Source organism: Chelon labrosus, assembly GCF_963514085.1.
Source record: "Chelon labrosus genome assembly, chromosome: 22".
Lineage (NCBI taxonomy): Eukaryota > Metazoa > Chordata > Actinopteri > Mugiliformes > Mugilidae > Chelon > Chelon labrosus.
In genome coordinates, this window is record NC_140355.1 from 14,129,828 (window position 1) to 14,157,020 (window position 27,193).

Consider the following 27,193-nt stretch of genomic DNA (forward strand, 5'->3'; position numbering starts at 1 on the left):
CCTGTCCTTCTACTCTTGCTTTACCAATGTTGTTGTCTTCTTTTTGTCGTGAGCATAAAAAGCAGACATTCTCTCTTTTTCTCTCTCCTTCGCATCCTTGCTGTTGTCTTTGCGGCTCAACATGTGCTATTAGAGAATAATACACCGATCAGCCACAACATTAAAACCACTGACAGGAGAAGTAAATAGCGCTGAACATCTTGTCACAATTCAGTGGACCTGGCATTTGTGTGATTGTTACTTAGACATGTAGCACCCACCTAGACCAGACCAGGCACCCCACCCCATAGCAATGACACTCCTTGGTGGCAGCAGCCCGACACACACACACACAGTTTCCCTAGATCCCAAACTGATTAAGTATCTGTGGGATGCTCTGGAACAAGCCCATTCACGGAAGCCCCTCTCCCTCAACCCATAGGACCCAAAGCCCCCCCATTAACAACATTCTGTTGCCAGACACCACAGGGCACCCTCAGAAGGCCCATGTCCATTCTCTGATGAGTCACAACTGTTTTGGAGGCACATGGAGACCTACACAATATTAGGATGGTGGTCATAATGTTATGATTGATCGGTGTATAATCAAAATAAAGCCATTTCTGTTGCCTGAAGTCAGCTTTCTGTAATGACATATTAGTAATTTGTTTAAATAATCTATGAAAATCACTACAGACGCATTGTTATAGTCTACTCTTGTGGGAAAGCATCAAAATATTTTTGACAGCTGATAATATCAGGCTAATTAATGGGTGAAAAATAAGTTTACCCTAAATCCACCCTGTTTCCCTGCAGTCTTTTATTTGATACATTATACACTGGCCTCACTATGCCTGTCTCCCTTAGCCCTACTCAATTTGACGCCATGCTAATTAGATTGCTATTGATTTCCAGAATAGCCCTGCTGCCACAGACTTTTGAAATGTATACACCTTTTAATCTGTTCTGCCTCTCAGGCGTTGTGGGTTGGATGCCTGATAAAAATTGGATTGCATTTCCCCGTTTGCAACGGGATGCCATCACGATGTCCTTGGCCTGGTAGTGTTTGTGTACCCGTGTGTGCGTGTATGTGTGTAACTGTTTGTCTGTCAATATACGTGTTATTTTCAGGCTGCGGGGTCTAACGCGATCCGCTGTAGGAAGGATGGAAACTGGACAGGGTCGTTCCGCCTCTGCCCACAGAGCAAAGGCCAGTGTTCTTTACCTCAAAACCTCCATTACAGCCTTCAGTACTCATGCAAGCGGGGACATGGCATAGGTTTGTATACACAAATTTACCGTTTTCATTCTGTTTTCTTACTGCTGACATAATCTTTCTTTGTCTGTATTACTCACAGCTTTAGTTAAGTGCGTTGTTTTGCTTCAACATTGCCCATTGCGTAACCTAGCTTTTTGAATATCGCACAATGTCACTATTATTTGAAAACAATGGTTGGGAATGGAAAAAATATATTGGAATATCGTTCATCCGGGCGTTGTTTTGTTCAGACTTTTATTGGTTTCATTTAAAAAAAAAAAAAACTGTGTGTCTCGCACAAACACACGCAGGTGAGGAGTGCGAGCTGACTTGCCGGGAGGGTAACAACGACGTGGTGATCCTGCCTAGCAACATGACGGTAGAAAGCGTGCTGAAAGAGCACTGGAGGAACCCGCCCAAAGTCAAGGTACGTTTTGTGCGCGTATTTGTGTCCCGACCTCGCTGCTCTGACAGACGCACTTCACAAAGTTCTGCGATCCACAGCCCTCCTGCAAGGAATTTCACGTGTCGTGCCTACATCCTGGCTCTATCACCAACAATGCAATATGGCAGCTTCTGCCCAGCATTGGTGCCTGATGCCATGTAAATATTTGGCTTAGAAGCATGGCAACCCTTGAAACATTTTATTCTATTCTTGACAGGAAGTACAATAACACGCTGCTGCCCTCTTCACTCCTGGCCTCCAATGTGACATGTAAACTAACTTCCAGGATGAATTAAAAGGTGTCTCGCGAAGAGAAGAAATAAAAACATTGACAAAATAAATTTCTAAGAGTGGGTTAGTCTGTAGTTATCGTTAAACCTCCGATGCTCAGTGGTAAATGACTTGATTTGGTCTAACAGACAATGTGATCTTTTCTCAAACTGCCCGAGAGGTCAGAGGTTACAGTTGGGAAGGTCATTTAACACTGAACTGTTCACCTTGGCCCTGATGGGTGCCACTCACACAGCCCCCGGTGTCACTTGAGATATGTATGAACCTTGTCGGTGGGGTCAGGAGGTGTGTGTGCGAGGGCTACGGCGTGAACGTGTGTGTGTGTGTAGACTATCCCCCGCTCTTCTAATTTTACTCTCCCCTTTCAACTTGATCAATGTCACTGATGTGCAATTTAAGTGTTTTTGTCAGCTTAATGCCCTTTTAGCTGTAGAGTCGGAGAAAGATCTTACTAAAGAGCATCAGGTTTAGTAACAAGAGAGGGAGAGATGAGAAGCCACGGGCCGAGTAAAGGAACACTTTGTAATTCTCGCTGTATTTTTCACTCCCCCCCCCCTCCCTCCCCTACAACGCCTTTTGTTTTTGTTTCAGAGTTACACTGAGTCAGCAGCTTTTTGTGGTGGATGTTGGGAGAAGGGGGGATGCTGGGCCACGTGGACATGAAATGATCTGTTTTTCATGGATTTGTGTAATTGATATGATTTGTGCCTGGTGGTAATTTGAGACCTGAGGCTGTGCCGTTGGGGGCAGTGGATACCACAAGAGGAGTCAGGGAAGTGATGGTGGTACAGCGAGCGCAGAGCTCGTCTTGACCTCCCTGGGTCCCTTTAGCAGCAAAACTCTGCTAAGAGGCCTTTCCTAAAAGACCCGTGAGCAATGTAAAGCGTTTGCCGCACAGTCACACCTGACAATCCTCCTTTAAAACAGTTAGCTCCATCTGTCGGTCCTTGGCGTCATCAGCCTGCCTCAGGTCCAATCATAGCCTATTGTTGAAAACAGTGGAGTCATGCACGGCCAAGGTGGTGACCGTCACCCACACTGAGCTTCAAAGCTGCTCTTCAGGACACCTATCCGTAACGTCACAGTAATTTCGACCATTGCCATATACAGTCAACGACATCTACGCACAATACGATCATTGTTTCCAAACTGCAGTTTTTTAATTTCCTGTTGTTTGTCAAACCTAATATATAGTCGAAGGTCCCCCGCTTTCGTCAGGCGCAGAGTTATAGAAAACAGCCCTGGAAGTGGCTGCAAATCAAGAAAGACACAGAGAGAGAGAGAGATGCGCCGCAAACTGGCACGGCAACTTGACTGTTATTTGTTGACAACCGGCTTGGCGGGAAGGGAGCGCAGTGTTCCTGATTGCGGTTCCCGCAGTTCGCTCTTCTGCCCGAGTCCTCTCATTGCGGATACGAGCTCTGACACACATTTTGGTGGCACGCAGGGCCTCTTGAATAATTTGCAAGCCCGCCACGTAACTTGCATAGTAAGCGTGCGAGGCTAACTGTGCGAACGGGTCAGGGGGGTGAGTGCTTCAGACACGGACCAGGACGGGGGGAGGTTAGAGAAGATATGGTGTTTTAGGTTGTGTTTAGGAAGTCAAACATCCCAAGACAGAAACTTTCCTTAAGGAGATATGCAATCACGTATAGCAATCCATTTGTGATCACGCTAACGCTAAAGGTATCCCTCATGGTCCACCTTGAAGTTTCTGCAAATATATAAAATGCAATAAATCCCCAAAAACGAAACAATACAGACACTTGGCTGAGATATAAGATGAAGAAAGAGTGTTGTCGTAGGAACTGATACCAACAAACTTTGGAGCAATCCCTCCAGAATCAGATTCTTCACACGATATCTAAAAAAAAAAAAAAACCTTTCTTGTCCCCAAATGCACTTTCTAGCTCTACTTTGCTGAGCTGGAGGTCAGCGTTGCCCACCTTAATCAGTGATGTTGATTTATTGCCTTTAAACTAGTTGTATTTTGGTTCTTAGTGTGACCCATTTAGAAATCTCTCCTGCGTCTTTACCTCCACCTCCTCCTCTTCTCTTGACTGTCTCCCTGTCTCTGACGATTTCTGTGCCCCCAGCATCTTCCTCCCCCTTTATCAGCAAAATTATCCTGTCGGGCTTGCTGCGGAATTAGTCATTTTCTATATGACATGACCTCGTCTGGTGGTGGCGCTGAGATAGGGATCTATTTTTATGTGGTATCAGTGCCCCGGGGAGGCTTTGGAGGGTGAGGATCCCATACGTAGTGAGGGGTGAGGCTAGGCCACAATCATGGATTATCATGATTTACGGCCTCGCTGCGAGAGGGAAGAAAGGGAGAGGTAGGAAATGAGAGGGAGCGGAGGAGAAGGAGTTTCTGCATGACATCATAATAGCAGAGCAGGAGAAGGAGAGAACAAAAGTACAGCAGCTGCAGAAACTTTCACCTCAATATAAAATAATGTGCTTAATCTTATGCAATCTATAACAATCCCACCCCTACCCAGTGAGCACAGGTGTGCGCGCACACACGCCACAGACATGCCTGCCTTCTGCTGTGCAGTACTACATCACGGTAGTAGAAACTCCCACAGCTCTCGGTTGTCCTCAGATGCTACGTTGTTGGTTCTCTCCACCTCGAAGCTCTGATCTTTCCTTTTGCATTGATTTGCTGACGGCACTGAAATGAAAAATACCTTAGTCTGCAGCAACAAAAGAAAAGCATGTCAAATTAGTGAGATATTGGGACACGGCGGGTCTGAGAAATGGACCATCTGAGGACAGCCAGTCCTTTGCTGGGGATGGCACTTTTGATCATGGACGCTACTATCTAGAGTCTTAGTTACTTATCCTCTAAGCAAAACTCCTTGCGGATTGCTGTCTCAAAAAGACTCATATTGCCCCAGCGCTTGACACGCACTTTAGGGACATATAGCTAGGCGCACATACCCTTCCAGGGTCATGCCGCCATATACGTCTCCATGCGCCGACACCGTGCATGCATGCATTTGCACATACAGGTTCACATTCTGCGCATAGTGCCGCCCACCTCCCCTGAGCACAAATGTTTTCTGTTGCATTTCAATGAAGAACACAGTGGGAGAACAGGACAGGATTCCAAACATTCTGCGAAGATATTTGAGAACACGGTGCTCTTTACCGCTATGTCTCCTTCTCGTTCTCCCTCGCGCTCGGCTCTTAGCCCTCCCGAGGCTATGGCTTAGTTATGAAAAAAAACACCCCAACATTTTTATCGAGTTATGTCTTTTCAAAATCAATTTATTCAGCTTTGTTCTGAGGTGGAAAAAGTCCAGGGTAAATCAAAGAAGGCTTCGCAAATAAAGCCGCCGCGAGCGGCAGATGAGCCCCTTTTGATAACCCCCGTGTTCCGCCGTCTTCGGGGCGTGCCTGCGTGCAGCTAAGAAGTGGCCAGTGGGTTTAGTTACGGTTAGGGTTATGTGGACTGACATGCAGGTAGAAAGAACAAAGTCCTGGCAAAGTGGTTCAAATGTTTACGTAAGTGAATTACGATGTTCAGGCTGGACCTCTGAAAGCAGCAGTACTTCTTAATTAATTTAACATTCAAATGTCTTGTCTTACAGAGTATAGTCTGCACAATGGGACTGAAATGGTATCCACATCCAGAATTGCTCCACTGCATTAAAGGATGTGAGGTAAGGACTCGACCTGCCGTAGGTAATGTTCAGCACTTGCTTGACCTCATGCACGAAATATGGAATATAAAATTTTTATTAGCTGTGCCAATCCAACTGACTTTAGATGGACAAATAATTGGCAGATGCTGTGCACTTTAAACATCACATCACATCACATGTGAGGACTGATTCCTTGTCAGAACATTTGTATTTCCAGGTGGGAGATCAGCAACAGTTTATTCTTCATGCAGTTTGATATTAAGATACAGTAGTATTTTAACACTTTAAGTCCACACTGAGGGGTTTTCTGATGCCTGTGCAGATGGATGTCCAGTTACCGAAGTCATCCACCTGCACAGGACGCACAAGCGGTTGGTAAAAGAAGCCATTTACTCGTAAACCAGTCAAAAATGCTTCTCCCGAATCAGACTAATAAACGGGGCGCATTAAAAATTTATTAACTTTCTCTGACATAATCACCGATGTATTATAAGCTTTACACGTGGCCGTGCCATCGCATGCCAGACGCGTATTCCTTCTGATAAATGGTGCGTTCAAAAGTGAACGCAACACTTGAAAGAATTCCTCTCCGCTGCATGGAAGAATGATATCATCTACTTGGTTTAGGCCAATTGGATAACCTGATTGGTAACCCAAGCAGAGAGGGTGGGGCCAACCCAATAAATCACCTTACTGGAGCATTTTGTGCAGGGAATAGTTTATGGTGTCCTCGGTTTGATTTACGGGTCTGGCCGACTAAGGGCTTAAAAAGTCACGTTGAAAAATGAGGAAAATTTAATGTATCGGATTCATCAGCAAATTTATCCAAAGACTTCTAAAGGCCTTGAAATGCTCAAGAGAAAACTCGAACAAAAGGCTTAAGGCACCGGGACTGGAACTGAGAATGTGACACTTTCTAAGATTCTGTGTTTTTTGTCCCTCTCTTTCTCTCTGGTATAGCCATTCATGGGAGACAACTACTGTGATTCGGTCAACAACAGAGCTTTCTGCAACTACGACGGAGGAGACTGCTGCCAATCCACTGTCAAGACCAAGAAGGTAAGTGTCCGAAATAAACCTGACCCTTCCGAAAAAGAGATCACGTTAAAATCTTGTCGCACGAATGAAACAGCAGTCAGTAGTTTTGGAGTAAACCCCACCTTCCTCATGCTTTTTTTACCCCTCCTCCTTCGTCTTGTCCTAATCCACTTGGACGTCTTTACTTTCTCAATGCCATCCATTCAGTGGAGGTAGCATGTCGCCTTTATCGCTTTGTTTTCTTCACACGGAAATCAGAACAGACTATGGCGTTCGGAGACCGCTGCGTTTCACCTCTTGGACCAACTCTAAGCGGTTCCATCCTTCCTTTGTCTCGTGTCCAACCTTGGATTACTGGTAGACAGATTAATGGCACAACATCCAAGAGAGTGGGAGTGTTTAGACGTGATCAATAGTCTTTTTTTTTTTATCTCTGGTATTGTGTTTCCTAATGTGTTTTTGTGTGCCTACCTTTATTACTACTTCAAGTGTAGGTAGTGGTTTTAATCTGTTATTTGTTACGCTGCACATTAAAAGGTCAGGAAGTACAGTGAGACGTATCATTTATTTCTAATAATAATAGCAATAAATCAAAATGTGTGCCGCATCTCGGCGTGACGCTGTCGGCCATTCTTATGGCATACAACTGCCTTGGTTCAGGGAAGCAGGGGTGTCTGGCTCATTCCAGCCGGCTGCTGGCAGGAGATCTGATTGGAAGTGTATCGTAGCTTCTGGGCTGCAGCATCTGCTTCTCTGGTCTGGGCTGCTTCTGTAAAATCTGGTGAGGGACTTTAGTCGTACTCCTGGCATTTCCATCTGTACGTCTGGCCGGTTTTATCTCGCCGTATTACGCATCTCACCGGCTGTGTCAACGTGTCTCACCGGAGAGCCTCTTCATTTTCGTTCAAGAAAGGAAAGAAACCTTCTGGAGGACAGTCAAAAGTTCTGGTCCATCTTTACATGGTTTATTACTCACTTGTGCACGTTTTGCGTCCTTGGCCGTGGGAATATGATCTTTCCTTTCTAACAGAGACGACTTCTTTGACTTAAATGACATTGCTTTGCTTTTTGCGTCTTGTGAAATAGTCTCTACTTTCTGAAAGTCTCCTTTGTGGTTTCGTCCAGAGCACCTATCCTTCCTGACCAAAGGGTGCCACAATACGCCGTACTGCAGCAGACTCTGGCAACACTATTCCGCGTTGGTTGATGCGGTCCCTTTAAGGGAAAGAGTTTTTTTTCTTTTTAATGGCGTAAGCTGGTGGGGCTGCGAAGTTGTGTGTTAGCAAAAGAAAAAATAAAGAAGAGAGAAATCATCTGCGTATGCTCTGTTGCAATTTCTGCTCCGGTGACCCCAACGTCTGTCTGCTGGATGTCTCCAGAGATGGCTCTTTTCGAACATGACAGCTAATGCAGTTTCTTTCAAGCTGCAGGAGTTCTGGGAGTCTTCAGCCGCAGTTCGGCCAGACAGAAACCCAGTTCGCATTAAGAAACATTACGGCGGATGACACAAAGTAATATCAGGTGGCGTCAAATTGGATAAATACCAGACACGTAAAGGCTCACCTGCTGAGTGGTCCGGCTTGCGCTTTTCTCCACAGGACCCCCTCTCCAGCCGCCACTGGCACTGCTCCTGTCCGATGTGGCTGAACTTTGATAGTCTGCTTTATATTGCAGTCTCTACAATACACAACAAGAAACAAATACTCATCTCATAAAGTAATGAGATGCAGTGTCAAATGGCTACATCTGCTAAAACTACATTTGGGCACATTCTGCTTAAGAAGCCAAACAGATGCTCTTTTTATATTTAACTGCAATCTGCTATTGTAATAGGAGCGAGTAATCTTTTGTTAGAAAAAAAAGTCCAGATGCAAGGTATTGGTTTCTAAGTTCAATAGCAGCAGAAAGTCGGTGAGAAACCCTCTGAAAAGTGACCTCACTCCTGAAGTGGTTTTGCCGCTTCTGACTGACGCTATCTCGTCTCTACATCTTCTGACCCCAGTCCAGTGCAAGGGCATAGCCAGCGCTTGCATAACTCACTTTTACTGACAGACTCCAGTGGGAGGATGGACTCCATTAAACTATAGCAGCAACAAGAAGTTGATCTGGGTGAGGGGAGTGCAGGCCACGAGTTGTGAAAGTCAAGAGTTGTTATGCTCCACATGAGGGGGTGGGGGGCCTGAACGCCATATGTTTGGATGCCAAATAACAAATGTACAGTTTAAAGATGAAATGCCTTTGATAGTTTTGTTAGTTTTGGTACACTATCCCGCAAAAGTGTTTTATAAAAGTTACAAGCCTGAGCATCTAAACCAGGCCATGTTCTACTGGGAAACGTTTAGACTTTTCGACCTGATGTTAATGTGGATGTTACTTAGACCTGTACCACCCGCCTAGACCAGACCAGGCACCCCCACCCCATAACAATGACAATCCTTGATGGCAGCATCCATCCCCAACAGGATGCAGCCTGACACAGACACACATGGTTTAGGAACAACTCAGAAACATGAAAACCAGCACAAGGTGTTGATCTGGCCTTCAAAGTCCCTAGATCCCAAACTGATCAAGTATCTGTGGGATGATCCAGAGGCCCCTCCCCCTCATCTCATAGGATCCAAAGGCCCCCACTAACAACATTCTGTTGCCAGACACCGTGGGACACCCTCAGAAGGCCCATGTCCATTCTCTGATGAGTCACAACTGTTTTGGAGGCACAAGGGAGACCTACATAATACTAGGCAGGTGGTTTTAACTCAGTTCCCAATGTTCAGGAGTTCCAAATCAGTTAGACCGATACACATGGAGAAAGGCCAAGTCATTCCTTGCAGTCAGTGACTGCTAGTAAACAGCACCACACAAGTTGTGGCCTGGTGATCCTCAGCCAGTCCTGGTGTGCAACAACCTTAAACTGTTCGTTCCCAGGCCTCTCCGCCTTTTGTTCTGTTTTCAGCAGCCAGCCTGATGCCTTTTCAGTGGAAATCCCACATTTTCAAATTGGTTGCTCAGTAGGGTCCAGATTGTTGTAATTATGCATGGCGAAATGTTATCCAGTGAGTTATGTTGCCTTTAGATCAACCTGAATACACAGTATGTGCCCCCGCATGCAGCGAAATGATCAAAAAAATATGACTATGCCAATCCATGTGCATCCCAAGCTTTTTATCTTGTGAGCTAGAGCTGTTCTATTTCATTTGATGGCCATTATTGAATGAGGCTACTGACCAACCTTATTTGTGAAATGTCTTTCCGACAGTTTGTATATCCACAGGTCTGATGCCTGTGTTCTCCTGTTTCAAATGACACTTGCTGACACAGAGGACACACCAGCTAGTTGTCTGTTGTCTTTGCAGCGTGCTAAAGTGCAGCTTTAGAGCTTAGACGCAGGCAACGTGACGCAATGCCACTGCTGGCCTTAATCACTACCAGTTTCTTGGGGTGTTGGTTTGGTATGTCTGAGCCTTTGTACAAAGACAAGTTAAAGCTGGGCAATTCATCTATTATGAATATTTCCCATGGAACGTGCTGAAGCACAAGAGCCTGGTGGAGGAAAATAAAAAGCGTCCAAATACTTATGGTCTAAACTGCTCGTCGTTTCCTGCACCTTCGCCCCTAAACAAATCCTCAAGTATCTCTTCAGCCCCCTTTATGCGCTCAGGAGGGTCCTTACCCTGTGCCCACTTGCCTACACGTCTGCCCGTGGCTTGTGAGCTACAGTGAAAGTTAGTTTATTTTGACTCCCCTTCCCCTGCTGGGGCTCAGCCTGCCAGCTGCTATTAATCAAACATGGACACACCTCCCCCATGGATGAGAGGGAAAGAAGCATTTCTGATATTTCCTCAAATAGCTCCACTGTGTTTCATTTGATAGTCATTTTAAGAGGCTGTTGACAATAGAATTAGAATAGCACACTTTTCACATAAAAGGACGGATCCATCTTCCGAGCTTTAAATCCTTTTCGGATTAACCCGGCCAGGTTCGGTGACGTAGAATTTCCAAGCCGAGGATGCTGCATACCGATGGTCAGTGGTAGTGTCTATAAAACAGGTGTTGCCAGTTTACTGGAATAAATACAAGCGAACGAAGTATCAAATCATCTAGTAAATGTCTGGAAGTAACTTCCGTCAATGCGGCACGACTGGGCGAAGAGGAGCTTCATTCCAACTACTGAAAAATAGATACAGCTGAGGTGTTACACGGTAACTGGATCACCTGGCTTAAAGACGTCTGGCTACATGTCCAAATTCTACTTAAAAATGGCGCCCGGGCATTATTATTTTAAAAACAACAACTGTTGACAGGTGTTTCCCACTAGCGGGTTCGCTGGAAACTATTTTGGAAGATACCAGAAAAAAAAAAAGATAAAAAATTGCTCTGAAATAATCTATCATAATATGATTTATCAGCTGCCAGGAGCAAGGGGTGAAGAAAGGTTACTGTGGGTGAGAAAGAAAAAGGAAACTCAGAGGAATTAAGCCGATATGTGAATTTGATACGGGAACAGAGGAAAGCCAGATGTTTGATATAATCCCTTTTTCTTGTTAGTCGATTGCCTAATTGATGTTGCTTGCTCGAAAAACACATGTTGCTCAGTGCCGCGGCCAATATAAACATACCCTATTTTCATGAAACTCAAATTAACCAGAGCTTAAGTTTTAAATTATTACATTTAAACAGCCTCCCCTGACAACGTTATCTTGTTGTTTTATGGCATTACTTTGATATTGTTGCCCGCGTTTAAAATTCGCTCCGTATTTATCGTCTTGGTGCTTGCGTGTTGTGTAGTTGTTTTTCCCTCTTGGGGGAAGCTTATCCTCGTAGTCATCCCCATCTGATCAGCTCGGCTCGGCCGTCGAGTCAGAAACGGGGTAATTTGCACCTGATTCTGATTTGCCCCCAAACCGAACACATGCATGGCGGGAAACCCGGGATGGCGATGCATAAAACCTCTAAAAACAAACATAACAAAAACAAAAAAAAAAAAAAAAAAGAAGAAAAAAAAAAGACACAATATATGACAAAAGGGATCTGCAACTAATTACCGACAGCCCCTCTCTTCTGAGCTCCTCTTTAGTGGGAAATCGATGTTCTCGTCCAGACCACAAGTTCCTGAACACACATTTTGCCGACGCGGATTTTTGTTGTCTGCGACACAGTGGGGGTCATTTAATGTCAACTAAAAGAACATCTAATTTATTGGTGGTCCGGAGTGTTCCTTCTACACGGGGACAAGTATATGGTGTTCTTGCTGTGCCTTTGATAGCTCTGCTAAATTAGGCAAAAATGTGTTTATTGTAATTGCAAATAGTGCATTATTTATGGGGTAGGACTGGACCAACGCCTTGACTGATGTCTCACGCCAAAGCAAAAAAAAATTATTTACGGAGCAAAAGAACACGTCCGGTCATGCATTTCGGCTCTTAGGACGTCTCCCGTGATTTGAAAAGTAATCCAAAAAGTAAAGCGCTTTTAAACGATAATGATACTTCTCTATTGTTGAAGCGGGCAATCTTGAATGAATCTTTGAATTCAAATAAACAGCTGTTAAATTCGCTATCCGTCACAGGATCAGTTAACAGAACGGGCACCGAATGGGCGCATAAATAGATGTCTCGAGACGAATGCAGAATGCTAAATCATCATCGAGAGACGGCTGATGGGTTCGGAGACCGCGGCCAGTGCCAGACGAACATTTAACAGCGATACGTTAAAGATACCGTTGGAATTATTATTAGTTATTTTCCTTGTCATGTCAGAATTCCTTCCCGATAAGATCTAACTGCAAGAAGAAAAACACAGAAAGAGGTATAGCAAAAAAGCAAAAGAGCTCTGCTAATTTACTTTCACGTCTCAGAAAACACTCCTTTTGTTTTGGTAAAGATTTGTGTATTAAGGAGTTCTGGATGACTTGCTGTGTATTGTTCCACCCCAGGAGCTTTGAAGGTGCAAGGACTGGCTGCACGTAAGGTCACCACAGGATCTCCCCTTAATAGTTGCAAGCTGTTGGCTGGATTTAGAGAGGCAGGGAGGAGAGGAAGCGAGGGTATGCCTTTCTGAGGGTTCCCTGCTCGAGACCCTTTTTGCAGCCCCCCATCTAGTCTGGAAGGAATTCCTTTCTTGGATTTAGCCGGCCTCTCTTGGACAACTTTTTATGAATGCGCCTGTATGTTGTTTCTGTCTGAGATGGGGTCTTGTGTAAGATCCTTCCGAGTCCCTCACCCCCTGTTTACAGCTTTCCATCTGGCACAAGTACGCTTAATACGTGACTTGCTATGTGTCATGATTGATGTTTGTGTCTAAGCTGCTGGTCCGTGATATCCATCGCTAACCGCTAACCTTTCTGTGTTGTGTTGGTGACGCACGTAGACAAACCCATTTGCTCCCTTTCAAACTGCATTACTAAATCGCATTTTGGAGCTGTTGCAGATACATCGATACGTATAAATGTTACGTCGTGTTTTTTTCCAGAAGTGACTGCGAATGTTGCTCTTCTTTCTCAACAGTTTCTGTCTTTTTTTTTTTTTTTTTTTTTTACACGTACTACATTAAATATTCAGATTAATGGAGACCAAAAGCGCACACCATCAACAGATGTTTAGTCTTTAAAATCTCCGGCATGCAGCTGAGTAGACTTTCAATTGCTCTGCCAGGGCAATTAAAGGGGAGAAAGGGGCAAAGGAGAACCTCATGAGAAGAAAGTGAGGATATTTTCTGGTCACTGTACAGTATTTATTAGCTTACTTACTAGTGTAGTTCAAACCGCTGCAATGGAAGGATTAAAATCAATAATTCTATAGCTTCCGTCCTATAGGGATTTTCTACACATTTGCGCAAAGGTGGTTACACACCACGTGTACGCACTCCCCACTGTTTCTAGGGGCATTGGCTGTTGCCGTATGCCAGGCGCTTGCACTTACTTTGCCAAACTTAGGTGTTTTTTGGCTGTTAAGTTGCTCTTTCTCCATCCAAAATCTGATCTGTTAAAACTTTATTTTCCCTCTCTTGCTTTGGACTTTTTTCTTGTGTGTGTGTGTGTGTGTGCGTGCAATATTTCACACCGGTAATTGATTTCAAAGTATGCATTATGCCGTGTCTGACAGTGCTGTCAGGCGAAGCTGTTTGAAATCATGAGACTTGTGAATGTGACATGTGATTGTGGGTGCGTGAGTGCGCGCTCCTTTCACGGACAAGGCTTATATGTTTCCATTTGAGCCGCTGTGATGTTGTTTGTTTCCTAACTCGTGCAGGCAGATTAGAAAAGATCTGACGAGCGCTCCATATTGCTTGTTATAATTATTTCTAATAACCTCAGTTACTTGCTAATGAACAGTGTGGTATGCATCTCTAGATCAGCCAGTTTCCTTTCCCCCAGCCCTCTGCCCCTTACACCACCTTCTTTCCTTTAAGCACCGGCTTACACGCACATACTGCACACACAGAACTGTGGAGAGGAACTCGGTGTTATTTTGACCTGTTCCTGAGATGGAAGGATGGGGCTCTGACAAGGTCTGCGTTCTTCAGAAGGGCTTTTATGTTGCTGTTAGTGGGTGTCCTCGCCCAGCCCTCTTCTAGCCCTGGGACATGGGGCAGCATGAGGGCCCCCAGGCCCACAAGGCCAGTCAGTCCCATTTCCCAGCCACCCTGAGAGAACCTTAACTCAGGGCCAGATGTGGCAGCTGGCCCAGCCACCCTAGAGGTCAAGGTCAAAGGAAACCATGTCAAATTTGCCACCCACCATCATTCTCTAGATAGAGAGATAAACAGAAGTGGCCTTGGAGGGGAAGTGAATTGTACGAGAGAAGTGGGAGGCGTAGGGAGAAAGTGCGCCGCAAGAGAGGGTAGCAATAAAGCAAGCTGAGATACGGAAGACGTTCGAAAAGAAACAAAGCGAACGTGTGAAAGAGATATTATAATTAAGCCGGGAAGGGGTCAGGTGGGAACGAGGAGACCTGAGTTCTTGGCCTCAAAATGCCACAGAGGAAACACTGGTGATGCAGTTGACAGCTGTTTCTGAAGTCTGTCCGGCCTTGGGCTTGTAAAGTTGTCACACGTAGGCCTCGTTTTCTCAAAGGAGTCTGGGCACTGCCCACATGGCCCTCACGTTCGAAGCACCTCCCCCACACACAAACAACTTATTTTATACGCTATTTCAAAGGGGAGCGTGCGTCACTGCTCCTCGGTAGGCTAGCATGCTCCCCCATGTCATTCCAGAAATCCCCAATACTCCCAAACCATCGGTGCTGTTACCTGTGCACTGTATTTACCACCCATGATAAGATTTTACATCTGAGATACTTGGTAAAGCAATCCAATGCTAGGCTATTTGTCAAAGGACTCGTCATCTGTTTTGACTAAATGACTACTCTTCGCAATGGAGGACACTGTGGTACAATCAGCCGGCCATCACGTTTGACATGATCAAATGGGAAACGCCAACAAACATCAAGCACATTTGGGATTTTATTCTGGATAATAATATATGTTTAGTGATTTTCTTTTTAATTACGAAGAAATATATCGTGAAAATGAGTAACATCTGAAAGCAGTTGACTCAAGAAGTGGGAACCATGTCAAAACTAGGTTTCTGTTAATATCCAGCGAAAGAAGACAAATTGCCTTGCCGTCTCTCAATAAGTGAGTCAGCTTCAAGTTCACCCCAAACTTTGAAGTTGATTGTATGCAACTCACGGGACGCCGTCATATTAAATGCATCTTTTAGTGGATGAAAAACTCCAATTTCTTAGTCATTCCTTGCTAATGCATTCAGTAATCACCTGACTAACCCTCTCAGATGGCATTAGCCTTTGATGCAATTTGTTAGATGCCATTACAGAAGTAGTCTCTGTAATTATACAACAGCTACTCCATATTCAGATAATAGCACCATGACCCTCCCCTGGATACGACTCCTCCCATAGCAGCCAGATAGCGTTCACTAATAGCATTGAACCAATAGATGTCTTTGGCATGCGGCATGCTGTCAACTTAGCATCTGTTTTAGTTGCACGGGCCAGAACTGTTGTTACATCTTCAATATATATTGAGATTCGTTGTGCAAAAATGGCAACACCACTTAGCCCTAATAAGAAAAAGCGACACAGACCGCAGGCCCCCACAGACTGATAATATTAGCCACCAGGACACAAATACAGACATGTCCTTGGTCGGCTGCCTGCCTTCCATGACTTGGACCACATGTGTATCTTGTTTGGACTGGAGGGGGGGGGGGGGGGGGGCACATTTTGTGTACCCAGACAGCTGAAGCAGGCCCCCGAGAGGCGAGCAGACAAGGCAGCAGCAGCTGGTGCTGGTGACGCATTGCCAACGTTATCCAGTGACGTCAAAGCCACGGGCAACGGCTACTGATCTTCTGGTTCAGTTTTTCACCTACAGAATTTCACTTTGACATCAGGCTGCCTGAGATGGGATTGAGTTATGTGTCAGCAAATGCAAAAAGCAGAAACATTACACAATATCAGCCTTAAAGGGGAACTACTGTTTTTTACAACCTGGACCTTATTTCTGGCATAAAATACAGTCGTTTACTCACCCATATAACTTTTGTGTAATTTGTATTCCTTCAGGAAATAATTAGATCAGCGTATATCCATATAGTGGGAGTGACTGGGGCACCGAAACGCAGTCTCTAAATAACGCATTATCTGCCGCGAAACTCGTTAATTTCACCAATATTTTGTTATCATACGCTAGTGCTATTCCTGTTATCATCATCCGGGGTCTGTAGATTGACCAACGGAGAATAGCACTAGCGTACGATAACAAAATATTGGTGAAATGAACGAGTTTCGCGGCAGATAATGCGTTATTTAGAGACTGCGTTTCGGTGCCCCAGTCACTCCCACTACATGTATGTATGCAGATCTAAATATCTCCCGAAGGAATACAAATTACACAAAAGTTATATGGATGAGTAAACAATATTTTATGCCAGAAATAAGATCCAGGTTGTAAAAAAAAAGCAGTTCCCCTTTAAGGCTTTTATGCATGATGTGTTCATATTAACTATAAGACCAGTCGTCATCTTCCCATTGGCTTGGAGATGATTTTCTTTGGACCGACCATATTTTTCTTTTTTATTCTTTTGCCATTTTGAACTTTTACTATGTGACCGGGGCTCCAGCTCAGCTTTGAGTTTAGGTACACTTTGTACACAGAGTTTTGTGTACCCAGTACAAAATGAGGCAAATAAGTTAATGAGAACCGCACCATTTAAATTTCAAACCTGTTTGATATTTGCAAAAAAAATCTGGTCTGCATCAACTATGAGGGGAGGCCGAACGAGAACAAGCTGTTTGTTTCTATGTGGAAGCATCTGACGGAGCGCGAGAGATGATGAAAAAAGTAGATAATGCGGTGTTGACTGAAAAGATCACGTGACAGAAACTGTCGCAACAAAAAAATAATCCCAATGCGGCAAACAGCAGCATTATGCATGAGGTTTTTTTTGACATTTATGTTTTAATCCCTGAAATTCTTAACCATTTTTGACTACCCATCATGCATCTGCAATGGCTGCACAGGCTTTAATGAGTATCTCTTTCTCTCCTACCCAGGTGATTCCATTCCCCATGTCCTGTGACATACGGGATGAGTGCTCCTGCCGGGATCCCAACGCCATAGAGAACCGAAAGGATAAACACGTCCATTCCCTGGGGTGACCAACCTGAGCGGGGACCTCTGTTCAACGTCCCAGGACCCTTCCTCCTACACAACACAGCCAGAGCGGCCGAGGCAGACCCCTCCTTCATCCTCCTCTCGGCCTCCCAATTTCCTGCACATGCTGCTTAAAAAGGCATACCTCTCCATCCATACTGCAACCCCAACCAGCTGAAATGCCTCTCCGCCTCCACATCACGGGACGATCTAGAAAAGAAGATGGGACTCATGAGACTCCACAGAAAACTTCATTTTTCAGCTAAAAAGGAAAGTAACCCCTGCAGTACCATCATAAACAAACAACAACAACAAAAAAAAAGAAACATATGTAGCAAAGACAAAAATCTAAAACTAAAATTACATCAAAACAGCCATTTTTTTAAAAAAAAAAAAGAAAAAGAAAACAACAGCAAAAACATAACCAAGCCTAGTTAGCATGCCTTTCGTTGAGTTTTGTGCTGGCTTCTGTGTCTATTTTAGTGACCTCGCTCTACAGTCACACGATTGAACCAAAGGTAAATCAAAATGTGCAAGGTGGGGGATCGTTTCGATGTATGCTCGCTCCGTGTTTTGACAAATATGAAGGAAATTAGGAGAACCGTCAAAAAAAAAAAAAAAAAAAAAAGAATCCCCGGAGACTTTGAAGAAGTTTGCGCTTACGTCGTTCCTGGTTCCAAACCGGTCAGATATCCTGTATCTCTGCATCCTTTTCAGTAAAGTGCGTTTCTTCGTAGGCACATCAGAGGCCATAGAGGTTATTTCTAGCTTGGTGGGGAATAAAGACAGCCATATTGTTAAGGTTCAAGCCACAAAAAAAGTCCAAACTCATGTACACTGAGATATACAAAAAAAAAAAATACGTGAAAAAATGTAATTGTTGACCAAAATACAGAAACAGTTTCCTACGTTGATTTTATATGTAGCGCAAAAATCCTACATGCGTAATGAAAACACTTTAGCATGGCTTTTGCTACTTTCCATCTTCCCGTCGTAATATCTTACAGAGTTAGACTGCTTCGTCTTCCTTGCTGCTTTACAGTACCTCTCCGTAGCGCTCATTCACACTTGCATGTTTTAACACAATCTCACATTAACCTCGCACAGAGTACACGCCGACAACACCACGTGAGAAATGCACTAAAGGACTTTAGCAAATCCAGAACCTCACCTGTTCACCCGGCCGCAACCCAACCGTCGACATACTACACGAATTGCGACTTGAAGAATGTCATCGACAACGCCTCGCTTTGGGTCGAGTTGATTTTTAGCTCCAGTTTGAACTCCTCTACTCCTCTCCTCTCTCATATCGCTTGATAAGAAACCTGTTACCTCGAGCGCTGATCCCAAACTGAAAAATAAAAAGCGAACCCCGGCCTTGTTCAGAATGTAGTCAGTGCTTGTCTGGAGTCTGTGGCTTTCTTGATCGCACAGTACCGCGCAGCACAGTCACGCCAGAGTAGGGAAATAAAGGGCTCCATGGAGTCCGTGGCTCTTGAGTGAGAATGAGTATAGCTGATAGGAGACTATATCTGTTACCCAGCACCCCCCCCCCCCCCCAACACACAAACATTCCATCCATCAGCTCCACACACACACACAAACAAGCACACATCTGTTATTCTCTCTCCTCCCAGTAGGATTGGGCTCCCTCCTGCAGCTGTGCAGGCGACAATGTTGTACATGAAAATGACATTTGGATGTATATGTCAAGACAGCATTTGCGGTCACAGTACGATCAAAGCTCCCTAAGACTCTCCGCTGGGCCTAGTTTTAAGTCACTTATTCAACCGTCCTCCTCAGCACAAAGTGCACTTGGTTGTTCCGATCTGCACTTTTCAGTATTTTGACCTCCCCACCAATTAACCTTGGCTGCTGCGATAGCTTTGTGTTTTTGTTACTCTTCATTTCAGACACATTTTTTCCCCCCCCTCACGCACATTTGCTAATGAAGGCTGCTTGGCGTATCGCTCCGAAGTTTGCTGCTACTCCTCGGCTGCAACCATAGTCACGGCAGCAACCGGCGTGATTACTGCTTTTCATTTCATTCGGGGGCCAACGCCACGGCCCCTCGGACTCACGTTAGGCTGCTATAGCATTCCAGATCATTGTCACAAGCACATGGTCTCGCATTGGCGCGTCGTCGGGCGTCAATGCGAGACCATTTTCATGTCGTTTTTTTTATGTTAGTGAAGAACTAAGACAGGACATGCAAAGAAAGAGAGAAGGTATTATTTTCCACCAAATATAAAGGGAAAAAAAAAAACTTAAAAAATGAAAATATCATGTAAATATTACTATATGTTCTTGATGGACAGGAGCGTTTAAAAAATATATGTTTTTAGGTTTTTTCGTTATCATGTATTTCATTTTTAGAAAATGTCATATTTAATCAGTGTTTGTATTATTATTGACCTCAGTTACTGCACTTTCTAGTCGTCATGTAAGAAGAAAAAAAAAGTATATCTTTCGAAAAATGTTTAGAAGCTGCTATTGTCAAAAATGGTGATCTGAAGCAAACTGTATGATATTTCGGTCCTTTGACTCCCTGTGTTGCTATTAGCTTTCCTGTCATTAGTGTTTTTACTTGTGTCTGACCCTAAATGCTCGGAGGTCGTATGGTCATACTCCTCTCCGCCCTGAACGGACTCGGATATTGTCAATGAAGTAGGGAGGCGTTGTCGCTATGAAGCGTGCATCCATTTGTGCGTCATCCGCAGGGGCCGCTAAAAATCCAAAACAATTGGGTACACATTTTTTAAATTTTTTTTTAAATGTACTGTCAGATATTTAAGGTCTAGCTTAGACTGCAGATTTTCTTTGTGTTTTCGTTTTTTCCTTTGATGTTTTGTGTAATGCGTTATCTTCGGTCAAAGGTGTACATTTTGGCAGAGAAAACCGGGAGATGGTGAAGAAAGCAAACGAAGAAGTTCCCATTAAAAGGGAAAGGACTTTTTATGAAACTTTGTAAGGACGGTCTAAAGGCTACGCCATCTTCAAAGATTGCATTTAACACTTTATATGAAAACTATATAGCCCTGGTTTAAAAAGAAATGAATTGTATTATGTTGATATTATCAAATTATATGTAATATTAGTACTCCAGATACTGCTGCTTTACATAGAACTGTTACCAGTGAGAGACTGACCTGCAATCACTACACTAAGCCAATGACATGCAGTACTGTGGTTCATCACCTGCCACTGAGGTCACTGGAAAGCCATTCCAGATGTGTGAACGGGTGAATCTGAATCCTGTCATTGGATCCTTCCCTTCATTTGTATAAACTGAACCTAGCTGCAGCCTGTTGTTGCTTCCACGTACCTAGACTAACGTCGAAATAGCCTCCTCAGCGCATTACCTGCATCATCAGTCAAAGTCTGGATACCAAAACAACCGATTGCTGTTGCTAAGAAAGGCCACAGAATGTGACTGCATGTCAACATGGAGAAAAAAATCAAAAAAAATCTTGATATTGGAGAAGGCGCCCACAAGCCATAGCTTACCAAGATAGCCATGGGAAGAATTAAACAATTGCGCATTGGATGAGGACATCACCTCTCTACTGTAGTCATCACAGGATCCCTTGCTGTACCTCATGCCTGTAACGTTTGCTGCTTCTATATATTATTATTATTATTTTTTTTTTTTTTGGTATGTTAGTGACATTTTTTTATTTTTTTTTTGGCGTCTCATAGCAATGGTGTAAATAGTAGAACTATTTATTGAGAGTGTTATACTTTTTTAAGTTATATTTAATGTCCATGTAACTTATTTTTTACATTGTTCTTATAAACCAACGCATCATAGAGTCAAAACTGTTCTTTTTGTCTCACGGTCTCCTGCGATCGTTGCTGCCCGGCACTGATCGGACACACACACACACACGCACGCACGCACGCAGTACAATTCCGGCCCACATCCACAAAAGAACGTCTCTCATTGGTCCTTATGTGTAGATGGACACTGCTCGCGTCCAGTGAGGACTCACTGTGTTTCAGCACACTGAGTGCAGTGTATCTTTTTTTTTTTTTGTGTTTGTTTTTCCTTTAAAAACCAGAATGTAAACTTTATTTTTTCTTTATTTTCTTCTTTTTTTTTTTTTTTAAGAATGCACACATTAGCCGTGCATACAAAGAGTTCTGTAAAGAAGTATATAGTGGCCGAGTACATGAATCTTTAATGTAGCATATGATGCTATGAGAGCCAGTGTAAGGCGGAAGGGATGTATGTACTCAGCCAGCTGAGGGCAGGAGGAAAGGGGGCAAGTGGCAAGGAAAAGGGATCAAAATTGAAGGATAAAGAAGGAGGAGTGGAGGTCAGAAGGCAGAGTGTCCTCGGATGGGTTAAAAGCAGAAGGTGGGCACCGAGAGAGGTGTAGGGATGGGTGGGCTGCTTTTCCTGGCCTGTCTAGCTGTTTGTCCAGGTGTGAAAATGTGTACTCACAGAGGCTGCCCCTGGGCCAGGGGTGGCCAGCCTGACTGGCAACAGGCCGAGGCCAATGAGTCAGAGTTTCTCCTAGGGGTGGCAGCCATCCCTCTCTGGGACTCCCGCCGCCCCTCTCCCTCCCCCCTCCCCCCTCCCCCACCTTACTACCTCCACCTCCCCACTCCTCCTCGACACACTGCCTCATCTGTCAATGTCAGGTATGCCTGCGCGGGGCGGCCAGGGTCAAGCTGGCCCTGTGAAAATGAGAGAGGATGTTTGCCCAGCTTACAGAGCCTTTTGAAGTCGGGCTGAAGGAACACAGTTCTCCTCACCTACAGCCCGCGCTTATCACATAATATCATGTGTATAGCAGTCTCTCTCTCTTTTTTTTTTTTTTCTTTTTTTTTTCTGACAGGCTTTGATACCTCTCTGCGCTTTCCACCAACAGCCGCTTCTTTGTTTCTAATTTAACACCTGGTTGTGTATTTCTTGTCTAAAAATGGCAGAAACGTTGTGTCTAACTCATTACGAAGCAATGGAGGGAGGGTGGGGGAGTGTAAGAAGGGAGCGTCTGAAGCCCTGATGTTTTTTTTTTGTTTTTTTTTGCTCTCAGATCTTTGTGGAGAAAAATACTGACGTGCCATCTTGTTGTAAGACATTTCCTTTGTGTGTTGTAACACATGAAGTACCTCTCACAGGCCTCTGGTTATAGAACGGTCCTCTTATGTACGTATGTCTGTTTCCTAATCCCTCAATAAATAAAAAAAAAAAAGGTGAATTGTCCCTTTTTTCTAAGGGGGAAGTTAAAAAAAAAACAAAAACAAACAATGTATTTGCATATTACGTGGATATCTAGTGGTATTACTGCGATGTTTCGTACCCAATTGCTCAACAAATATATTTTAAGATGTAAATAATAATATTATATGATGATTGTATTTGCAAACCATGTACTAACTGTTTGGGAGTAGCTCTTGGATTGATTTTTATCATAACTATTATACAAAGAAATGAACCGTGAAATGTTGTGCATTGTGTCAAAAGTATCACCTGCAAGACAGAAAAAAAAAAAAAAACCAGAAAAAAAAAAATAATATCTGTGATGCTTTACCACACCACTTGCTGTCAGCATTTGTTTGTTCATAATGGCTTAGTGCAAGCACTGTTGTCAGTTGTCTAAACCATGGATTTACCCAAATCGAGTCATGAATTATTTATTTGTTGTCAAGATGAATAAAGTCATAATGGTCATTTCTGGGTCCTAGGAGTCTTGTCGGAAAGTGATCCTCATAATCAAAGTCGATCACGCGTTGAGAAGTTTTCGTTTCAAGTTTTCGACCGGCACCAACTGACAACCTTCGTCTCTCTCCTCACTCTCTCCGTTCTGTGTCTTGTTGAGTCTTATCCACATGCCTTTTGTGTTTGCTGAGAATTTCAACACTGTACAGGTCGCCATCGAACTCAGTAGTCCCTCCTCTCCCCTCCGATGGCCTCCTCTCTCTTTGGTTCTTACACAGTATGCACTTTTTCAGGCACATATACAACAGATTGGACTCTTGTGTTTCAGTCGATGTTTCTCTCTCTATGTTTTTCACAGTTGCAATTATATTTTTGGTGCTCTGGTACATGGCAAAAAAACATGTCTGATGTGTACTATATTTTCATAAGGAAGAGTCATAAATAATGAGTATCATGTTCATTTTGCTGTCATTTATTGTGTAGAAATAAAACACTGGTTAAAGTGAGCATAAGCTGGAGGTGTGTGGTCACTTTCTTTTTGGTAAATGTGTAACCGTTTTTGCAGTGCATCGTGCGGCATTTCAAAATCAGCCAGAACATTAAAACCACTGACAGGACGAGTAAATAGACCAGACCAGGCACTCCCACCCCGCAGCAATGACATTCCTTGATGCCAGCAGCCATTAACACACATTACACACAAAAAAAAAAACGGTTTAGGAACAACTAAAAAACACATGAAAAACTGCACAAGGTGTTGACCTGGCCTCCAAATTCACTAGGTACTGTAATTGTACCTTTAAAACTGCTACTCTAATCCGTGTCTGCGCCGATCAGCCACAACATTAAAACCACTGACAGGACGAGTAAACATCCTTGACCGTCTTGCGACAATACAATGTTCTGCTGGGAAACTTTTGGACTTGGATTCGTGTGGATGTTACTTAGACATGTGCCACCCACCTAGACCAGACCAGGCACTCCCAACCCATAGCAATGACACTCCTTGGTGGCAGCAGCCATTAACACACATTACACACATAAAAACGGTTTAGGAAAAATTAAAAAAAAACATATGAAAAACAGCAGAAGATGTTGACCTGGCCTCCAAATTCACTAGATCTCAAACTAATCAAGTATCTGTGGGATGCACTGGAACAGGGCCTGATCCACAGAGGCTCCTCCCCTCAACCCATAGGACCCAAAGGCCCCCACTAACAACATCTTGTTGCTAGACACCACAGGATGCCCTCAGAAGGCCCATGTCCATTCTCTGATGAGTCACAACTGTTTTGAGGGCACAAAGGAGACCTAGACAATATTAGGACGGCGGTCATAATGTTATGCCTGATCGATGTATTTATATAATGCTGAGGTGGCGGCAAAAGAGGAACTAATTCTTTAAGCCTTCATTGATACATTGGTATGGAAATGTGAGTGCTGTTCCTGGCACATCAATGACCCTAATGGCCTAATTTGTGAGAATGAACATCAAGCTACTGATTTTTAAAGTGCAGTTAATGTTGCATGACTGGAAAGAAACTGGATCCGAGCTTAAAGGAATAGTTTGTTGAGGGAGGTGGAAAAAGAAAATGCTTCCCAGCAGCTCACATGCAGAGAGGCAAAGCCACCTTCGGTTAATGATATAAATTAGAGCAATTCATATGGGATAGCTGTCTGTTAGTTCAGTGACTGACTTCCCTCCTTTCCCGCTCAATGTAAATATTTTTGCTGCTGGATCATGTGTCAAGATTGTGTAAAGCCCGAGAAATCACAGCGCCGCACTGCGTTCTCCCGATTGCTCGCAGCCATTTTCGGCTGTGCCTCGTCCTGTCATCATGCTAATTAATTGTGATCCAATTATTGCCCCGATATTGTGCAAGTTTACTGTAGTGGTTTGCACCCCAGGGGCTCGTCTCCGGTGAGGTCCATGTCAGTTCAGGCAGAATTGAGTCATGTGCTGCACATCAGCTGAGTAAAACCACGCCAGATTAAATTAAACCTCTTAACATGATAAATCACTGAAGTCAACACAACATTATTCTCTATCCTGGTACATTCTAGTGTTGATGGGCTGCCTGGTGGGCTGCCTATTCTTTCAACCTGAATCAATAAGGAGAGATCAAGTAGGTGAAGAAGGGGAAAATATTAAGGAAACGTGGAAAGTGGAGGGTAATAGTTTGGTGGTTAGACTCTGAGACGATGCAGGTAGATAGGGACAGGTCCCCCGGAGTCTAGACGCCGGAGGCAGGTAGGCTGAAGAAGAAGAAGACCTCTGGTCCAGGATGACCATGGAGAGGAGGAAGGCTGCGCAACGGACAGCCTGAGGATGGAGGGATAGTACGACAATGATTTTAAAGCACAGGCAGGAGGGAATGATTGGCTAAGAGAAGGTGGGCAATTCAATTCAATTTATACAGTATAATTGTCTCAAGACGCTTTGCAAAATCTGGTCTGAAACCGAGCCTGAAAACCCCCAGAGCAAGCCTGAAAGCGACGGTTGCAAGGCAAAACTCCTTTTTAACAGGAAGAAACCTTGAGCAGAACCCAGCTCATATGGAGGGAACCATCTGCCTAAGGCTGGCTGTGTAGCGACAGAAACAGGGCAAATAGTTCACTGGATGGAAGCAGTGATGTGGCAACTGACGGATTTTGTGTGGGGACTGATTTTATCAGCGACTTGGGATCGTTTTGAAGGAAACTCTTTACGAAACTCTAAACTACCACGTTCAGCGTCTTAGTTTGCCATGTCAACACGCTAACTTAAATGGGAATTACCGTTTTTTACAACCTGGACCTTATTTCTGGCATAAAATACAATCGTTTACTCACCCATATAGCTTTGGTGTAATTTGGAGTCGTTTGGACGATATTTAGATCTGCGTATATTCATATAGTGGGAGTGACTGGGGCACCGAAACGCAGCCTCTAAATAACGCATTATCTGAAATTCGTTCATTTCACCAATATTTTGTTATGATACACTAGTGCCAATCCCTGTTGAATCGGAAAAATATTCAGCCATGTTGCAAAAAACTAGCAGTAGCGAATTACAGGTAAACAAGTCTATCGTCGCGCTGCGCTCAGAGATGACATCATCCAGGTCAGAGGTCAGTAGGTCAATCTACAGACCCCGGATGATGATAACAAGCAACTTCAGACTCAACAGGGAATAGCACTTGCATATCATAACAAAATATTGGTGAAATGAACGAGTTTCGCGGCAGATAATGCGTTATTTAGAGGCTGCGTTTCGGTGCCCCAGTCACTCCCACTATATGGATATATGCAGATCTAAATATCGTACGAACGACTCCAAATGACACCAAAGTTACATGGGCAAGTAAACGATCGTATTTTATACCAGAAATAAGGTCCAGGTTGTAAAAAACTGTAACTGCCCTTTAAACTGACAGTAATATAGGTATGTTCATCAAGCAAAATTTGGTAGATATTTGGAAATTTTTACATGGTGATGACGAAGAACAAAGTTTTCATTATTCATCCATGGAATGCCGAACGTCAACACATTGATGACTAAACATGAATTTCCCGCAATTCTCCAGATCAGTTCAATTCATCAGATGTTAAGATACAGTAGGTCACACACAACTTCAAACCACAAGCTCTTGGCGGACCAAGTGGAAACGTCAGAGGGTTACCATCATTTAGTTCAATCCCCAGGGGACAATGAATGTGCAAATGTTATATCAATGAATCCATTTTAGTCTGGACCAAAATGTCAGGCTGGCCAACACTGACATTAGCCATGTTTCCACAAAGTACCTGGAAGTCTTAGTCCCAAGAAGCTTTTTTTGTCGAACTAAAAGGCTTCCTCAGAAATTCTCTGCTTTTCCAAAGGCCTGCAAAGATTAGAAAAATTAGTTTGACTGAATATGAAAAAGTCATGCGTAATTGTAAACATAAATTTCGCAACCTGCAACACTAAAACTATTCAACAGTGATAAGTAATGTGTTGTGTTGCAAATGGGCTCAGTGAGACAATGCTGTAAAACAAGCAGTACAACACTGGATTTCTAGACTACGGCAAACAGATTTTTGAGCTGTTGTGGAGATGTGATGTACTCATGCCATTGGGAAAAATGCTGCAAGCCCCTGAGAGGGACTTTTTTTAGGGAGTAAAATAATTTCCCCTGAATTTAAGTAAAACCCTGGCTGCTACGGTG

At 43.8% G+C, this 27,193-nt stretch overlaps 1 protein-coding gene across 1 annotated transcript in view; it reads left to right on the forward strand.

The window, feature by feature from the left end:
• pappaa (pregnancy-associated plasma protein A, pappalysin 1a) overlaps positions 1–18,815 on the forward strand; it is a gene marked incomplete at its 5' end in the record, with an annotated part of 79,459 nt that extends 60,644 nt beyond the window's left edge. The window contains 5 exons of the mRNA XM_084572594.1: positions 1,111–1,258; positions 1,549–1,664; positions 5,573–5,644; positions 6,587–6,685; positions 17,239–18,815. Of these exons, the coding sequence (XP_084428720.1) occupies positions 1,111–1,258; positions 1,549–1,664; positions 5,573–5,644; positions 6,587–6,685; positions 17,239–17,343 (540 nt within the window). The 3' untranslated portion in view covers positions 17,344–18,815. The remainder of the gene's footprint in view (positions 1–1,110; positions 1,259–1,548; positions 1,665–5,572; positions 5,645–6,586; positions 6,686–17,238) is intronic.
• Between the last annotated feature and the right edge of the window lie 8,378 nt (positions 18,816–27,193).